The sequence below is a fragment of the Orycteropus afer genome, unplaced genomic scaffold, assembly GCF_000298275.1.
Source record: "Orycteropus afer afer isolate SDZICR_OR568_19922 unplaced genomic scaffold, OryAfe1.0 scaffold00285, whole genome shotgun sequence".
Taxonomy (NCBI): domain Eukaryota; kingdom Metazoa; phylum Chordata; class Mammalia; order Tubulidentata; family Orycteropodidae; genus Orycteropus; species Orycteropus afer.
Genome location: NW_006921872.1, coordinates 82,622 through 89,441, shown reverse-complemented (window position 1 = coordinate 89,441; position 6,820 = coordinate 82,622). Strand labels below are relative to the sequence as shown.

The following is a 6,820-nucleotide window of genomic DNA, read 5'->3' as shown; positions in this document are numbered from 1 at the left end:
GAGTGGCTGGTGGGTTTGAACCGCCAGCCGTCTGGTTAGCAGGCAAGTGTCTTAGTCACTATGCTACCAGAGCTCCCTCATTAACCATTAGAGAGATGCAAATCAAAACAATGAGATACCATCTCACCCCAGCAGTAATAGCAAAGTTCAACAAGACAGAAATAACCAATGCTGGCGAGAATGTGGAGAGACTGGGACTTTCATACACTGCTGGGGGGACTGTAAAATGTTAAAATCACTGTGGAAAATGATATGGCACTTCCTTCAAAAGTTGGAAATAGAAATACCATTTGATCCAGCAATCCCACTACTAGGAATGTATCCTAAAAAGGTGAGATCCGAGACATGAATAGATATATGCATGCCCATGTTCTTTGTAGTACTATTTACGAAAGCAAAGAGATGGAAACAACCTAAGTGCCTATCAACAGATGAATGGAAAAGCAAAATATGGTACATATACATAATGGAGTACTATGCAACATTAAAGGTTAACAAAGAATCAGCAAATCACCTCATAACATGGATGAACTCAGAGGACATTATGCTGAGTGAATTAATCAATCACAGAACAAGTATTGTATGAGTCCACTATTATAAAAAGCCAAGGAAATGTTTACAGAGAGAAGGAAAATTTCTCTGTTGGTTGCCAGGGATGGGAAGGGAGGGAAAATAGATAGTTATGAGACAGGTTTGATATGGGTGAAGAGAAAAGCAATATAACAAAAGCGTATGACTAGCACAAGATCACTAAAGAAAAGAAAGACACGGAGAGGTGAAAAAGAGGTGCAGACAATAAAGGTAAATGCTATTGCATTCATAATACTGCATTATCAGTAACCACGCTTACACTCACTCACTGCCATTGAGTTGGATCTGACTCACAGCAAACACTAATCAATGGGTAGATATATAGGTAGACAGGCAAGATGATCAGGTATGGATAGGCAAATAGAAAGGTTTGACAGACGATATTTCTACATACATATATTTGTATGTGATATAAAAATGTCCACATGCATTTTAAACCTAACAAGAGGCAAAGTTAGAATAATTTCTTAGCTACAAAGCACTTTGAGAGAGGAGTCACTAGGTCTGCGAGTTGGGGACTGTGGTCACAGCATATCAAGTTTAATTGGCACAACATGGTACATAAAAATATTGTTCTACATCTTACTTTTTGAGTAGCGATTGGGGTCCTAAAAGCTTGTGAGTGGCCATCTAAGATGCAACTATTCGTCTCTCCTCTTCTGGAGCAAAGAAGAGTGAAGAAAATCAGTGATGCATGGAAACGGTCCAAAGGACTAATAGAACATGAGAACCTCAGCCTATATGACCCTGAGACCAAAAGAACTAGATGATGCCCGGCTACCAATGTCAACCACTCGGAAAGGGATCAAAATTGGAGATCCTGGATAGAGTGGGAGAAAACTGTGGTACAAAATTGAAAAACATAAAAATCTGTAGAGATTGGTGAAACCCCTGAGACAACGGCCCTGAGCCACCCTTTGGGCCTGGAATTGCACTCACTCCTGTGGCTTAACTCTCAGCCAAATGACAGACAGGCCTATGAATTGAACACCTACATCAGGGTGATGCACTCTTACGACAATCTACCATGGGATATCAGAAGGGCAGAATTTGCACAGGGAAAAGGTAGGGAGGCAGAAATGCATAGGTGAGAGACACAGGAAAAGGGTAATCATAGGGAGGAAGTGGGAAGAGAGCTATTACATTGTGGGGAATGTAACCAGTGACACAAAACAAAATGTGTATGAATTGTTGAAAATAAAACAAATCTGCTTTGTAAAATAAAGTTATTGATATATGTAAGTGCAACTGCCCTTCTTGCCGTTCAAAAGTGGGTGCACACTGCCACCAAGTGGCTATCCAGGGTAGAGCATGCATTCTTAGAACTGTTCCCAAACACTGGCGAAAGCAGGGCCAAACCACATACCACCTCACCCAGTCCTGAATTTCTCAAATTGTGGCATTTACATCTGTGGTGGAGAAGATCTTATTAAACAAGTTGATATCAAGGCTTCAACCCAAAACTGATTTCTGAGGACTGGGCCCAGAAATCTATAGTCAATGAGCTTTTTAAGTGATTCTATGCACACTCAAGTTTGAGTCCCTGCTATAGCCCAAAGCCACTGTCTTACAGATAGGGAAACTAAGGCACACGGCAAGGGAGAGGCCTTCCTTAGGTTCCCCAGGAGTTCTGGTGCTCAGACACACAAAGAAATAGAACTGTTTGACAGGATCTTTATTAGCACAGATGGACAGAGAATATGGTAGGGGCAGTGTCTGGAAGCTGTGATGGAGGTGGGGAGGGATGGTGTGAGTGTGCAGAGCAGGCCTTCTCTAGGCCAGGGATAGTTCCTTGGTCTCAGGCCCTATCCCCTTTAGTGGGCCCTGGGCCACCTGGCTAGCCTCCCAACATACCCCAAAGGGGACTATGGGGGTCCTTTGGAGAGGAAGGGACCAAGTTCCTCTGATTCCCCAGCTCATTTGGTTGCTGAGTGGGTGGGAGATGGTCCATGGGGCACTTGCATAGCAAGGAAGCAGAATGGGGGTAAGGCATATGGTGAGGGCAGGGGAGAGGAAGGGAAGGGCATCATAGCTGCAGGAAAAAGACTCTTCAGAGGGCAGCTCCTCTTCCCCCTAGCCCCTCCAAATTACTGCTAAGTTAAGGGGTCTTATTCAGGCAGAGTGTAATACCCACCACTACCCCTAAATCTAGAGCCCTAACTAGGGATGAGGAAGCTTTAGAAAGGCCTGAGTTAGTAAGTAAAGCTTATGGTCTATGTGTTTGACTGTCACCCTTGGTATATGTGGAGCTCTTTCTCGATGGGTGTGAGCGCATGATTGCTGTAATACACACAGATCTGTGTCTGCATATGTGTTTCATATGTGTTCCCATGGGTTTCTGTGTTTGGATATATACGCATGTATGTCCCTGCTTGTACACCAGGAACTAAACATCTGCATGGTATGTGTATGTTCCTGTCTGTGCACATGAGCTCCAGCAAGTGGACGCGTGCAGGCCTGGCCGCTCCTGTCCATCAACAGGTCCTCCTTCAGGCTGGCTGGTCAGGGATCCTGGCCGAAGAGGTAGGTGGTGAGCTCAAGCCGGAGGCCCCGGGCATAGGCGCGAAGAGTATAGAAGAGGGTGAGGAAGTCCTGGGTGCTGAAGACTGTGTCTGCCAGCGCGAAGGCCAAGGTAGATGGGATGACACCCCGGCCGTACTCCACCATCCATGTGTTTGGCCCCCACTCCACAGCTGTCGCCTCTCCAGGCCCATGCATCACTGTCTCCCCTGGGGAACAGGGAGCACCCATGTGAGAAGCCCAGCCTAGCCCTGCCCCTCCATTGCTGCTGCTTCTATGGCTATTGACTGTCTAGGCTGGGGGATGAAGTGGGAACTTCAGAAAAGGAAGAAGCCCTACCTTACTACTCTGGTCTCCCATCTGGAAGGGTCAGAAGCACAGAAGGCCATTCCCAAATGTTCCTCTGTGGCATCACCTGGCCCATGTCTTCTGAAGGAAGCCATGGAGGACCATTGGGAAGGGGACCCACTTCACTTCCATCTCACTTGGCCATGGGCCACTACATAAGAGTCATGAAAGTCAGCATTCCTAAGCCTCACTCAAGCCAAGCAGAAATTTAGAAAACCACAGGCTGGGCCTATTAGATAGGGAGGGGTGGTTAAAAGACTCGTGAGGCTTTCTGAGAAATTGAATCCCAATATCTGCGATGTGATGCTTGTATCAATCAACCTCAAACTCACTCAAAAGTCCAAAGCTCAACTTTCTTGGTAAATGCTTCATCATAAGAGGGGGAAAAAAAAAAAAGACAATTGTTTGCCTTGGAGGTATGAAAGTGTTTCTGATTACCCAGTTGTCTCCTCCACAACTATTGGAATATTGGCTGAGTAAAATAAACAGTGTCTAAAACGGGGTCGCTATGAGTCGGGTCCAACTCAACGGCATATAACAACAACAAAAACAAAACAAACCTAAACCCACTACTGTCTAGTCCATTCCAACTCATGGCAATTCTGTAGGAAAGAGAACTGCCTCCTTGGGTTTCTAAGACTAAATCTTTAAGGAAGCAGATTGCCTCATCTTTCTCCCTTCCACATCTTCTTCCTGGTGAGCTCCTGGTGGGTTCAAACTGCTGACTTTTAGGTTAGCAGCCAAGCGTTTAATCATTGCACTCCTAAGATAAAAATCAGACATGTTCAACAGAAAGCTATTATTTTTTGTTTCCCTTTGACAGAGAAAAGCAACAGGGGCCCTCAGCCCTGTCCTAACCAACTAACCACCTGTGGCTTGTGGGGATGTGGAGATGTCCATCCCCATAGCTCTTTCCCCCAACTGTGGACACACTCAGGGTGAGGGGACATGACTCTCTGACACAACCTTTCTACCTACCTGGATAGAAGACTTCACTTTTGGTGGTGCCCTCTCTCCACTGGTGGAAGGTGCCAGAGATGATGGTGTCTGAGATCTCAGCCCAATAGCGCCCTAAGGGGCAACCAGATGAACACCAATTGTTAGGGTATCTGCGCCAATCAGAAATAAGGGCATGCCCCAGCCTCCCAGTCCAGCCTGCCGCTAGTACTAACCAGAGTGGCCGCTGGAGCCCAGGGCTGTGCCAAAGAGCAGCACGTACTCGGACCAGGAGGCGTGCAGAAGGCACATGGCGCCCATCCAGCCACCCGCGTTCACGAACACCCACTGCAGCTCTTCGTCCGGCAGCACGTGGCCTGGGTGCAGTCGCCGCAGCTCCACGATCAGCCGAGAGAAGGCCAGCTCGTGGTCCAGTCCTGGCGAGGGCAGAGGAGAGGCAAAGTCAGGGCAGCCACCAGTCCTGGGCTTGGGGACTGCATCCTCTGCCGACCCGCCTCCTGACCGGCCCTGATCCTCCCCAAGCACCTTGGCTCGACCTGGACTGTCCCGCCTCCCACCCGCTCACCAGCATACTGCCGTGCCAGCTGCGCGATCTCTTCGTGCTGGAAAACGAAGCTCTGCGTACCCAGCCAGAGCCAGACGACTTGAGCCAGCACAGCCGCCGCAGCCAGAAGCAGCGCGGCCCACGCCCACCGCCGACCCACAGCCCACTTCATTCTGGCTGGTGGCCTGGCAGAGTTAAGTGCAGGAGGCGACCGAGAGCAGAGGCGGAGTCTCTGGGCAGTGACACTACCTCCGAGCCCTTGGACCTCGGCCCGCGACCCGCTCCGCCGCCACCGCCGTGGTCTGGCTCGCTCTGGCCAATCAGAACGGTCCCTGGAACTTGGCACCGCCCCTCGGGCTGAACCATTTCCTCGAGGGGGACGGGGAGAGGTGAGACGGCGCGCGCACGTGAAGATAGGGGTGAGGCCAAACTGTCCACGCTACTGACGTCAGGGACTCCCGGCTGGTTCTTTACACAACGCTTTATAGAGTAGGGTTGGGCCGCGGTGAGGCTCGGAATGGTCTGCCGGCACAAGTGCACTGTCTGGTGAAGCAGGAGATCCAGAAGGCAGAGCCTCCCGGGACCCGTGATTATGAAAGCTCGCCTATGCTAGCACAGAACCCGGGAAGAAGCAGTTCAACCTAGGGACGCAGGGAAGGCTGGCAGGGAACTAGAGCGGTGTCTTTAAGAAAATGGGAACTTATTGTGAATCACGCATTGGTGATGGAAAATTTGGAAAATATTGGTGATAGTTGCACAACATTATTGATGTAATTGGTGTCACTGTACTCGTGAAAAATGTTGAATTGTCAAATGTGTTATATATATTTTTACCAAAAAAAAAAAGGAGGGCATTCCAGTTTAAGTGACCAACATCAAAGGCACCAAGGAGAAAGACAGCAAGGGGTCTCAGAAAACCACTGAACTCATTGCTGTCAAGACTATTTCGACTCATGTTGTTGTTGTTTGCCGTGGAGTCGGCCCGACCCATAGCGACCCCTCCTTGGGTTTCCGAGGCAGTATCACTACGGAAGTAGGATTGCCCAACCTTCCTTCCCAGGAGTGGCTGGTGGGTTTGAACTGCCAGCCTTCTGGTGAGCAGTCAAGTGCCTTAGGCACTATGCTACCAGAGCTCCTTTTCCACTCATAGCGACCCTAAAGGACAGAATGGAACAGCCTCATAGAGTTCTAAGGCTATAAATCTTTCCGGAAGCAGACTGCCACATCTTTCTCCTGTGGAGTGGGGTGGTGGGGTCAAACCACCCACTTTTTGCTTAGCAGCTGAGCATTTAACCACTATCCTGCCAGGACTCCTATGGGGTCTACAGAGGCCTACAATTCATTCTTGGTTTGGAAGCACAAAATGTGAGAAGGTGGCTGGGGAATGATGGGATCAGATTTGGGGATACAGAATAGAGATTGAGGTGGAGGGGATGAGAGTCAGGGAGACCATGACTATGGTCCAAGTGAGAGAGGAGGCCTGTGTCAGTGGAGAAGGGGAAAAAATGAGCTTGAGAAGGACTTTGGAAATAGAGTTGGTAGGACTTGATTCCCTCTTCCTAAAATACTCTTTTCCTCTATCCTAATCCCCACCCCCTTACCTGGCTAACATCCCTGTTCACGACCAATGGGCAGTTGAGTAGCTTGGTCTGGAGTTCCAGTCCAGTCTGGAGGTTGGAAGCTGGGAGTTGTTATTCATCCAGACAATAGATACTTCCGTAGCGCTTGAATACGCCAAGCTCTGTGGTGGCTGATGTGGCTATGAACAATGCTAACATAGTCCTCACCCATCTTAGAGATATCACTGGGGAGTGCACAGAAAAAGTAGTAATTAAAACCTAAAACAGTGAATAAACTCGC

The 6,820-nt window shown here is 48.7% G+C and overlaps 1 protein-coding gene across 1 annotated transcript; it reads right to left on the bottom strand.

Annotated features, from left to right (window-relative positions):
- Window positions 1-3,093: 3,093 nt before the first annotated feature.
- On the bottom strand, window positions 3,094-5,132 carry SIGMAR1 (sigma non-opioid intracellular receptor 1). The gene is made up of 4 exons (XM_007950649.2): window positions 4,982-5,132; window positions 4,632-4,832; window positions 4,438-4,530; window positions 3,094-3,320 (listed from the first exon to the last, which is right to left on the bottom strand). Exons 1-4 carry the CDS (start codon window positions 5,130-5,132, stop codon window positions 3,094-3,096), a joined length of 672 nt encoding a protein of 223 aa, XP_007948840.1.
- Window positions 5,133-6,820: the final 1,688 nt, after the last annotated feature.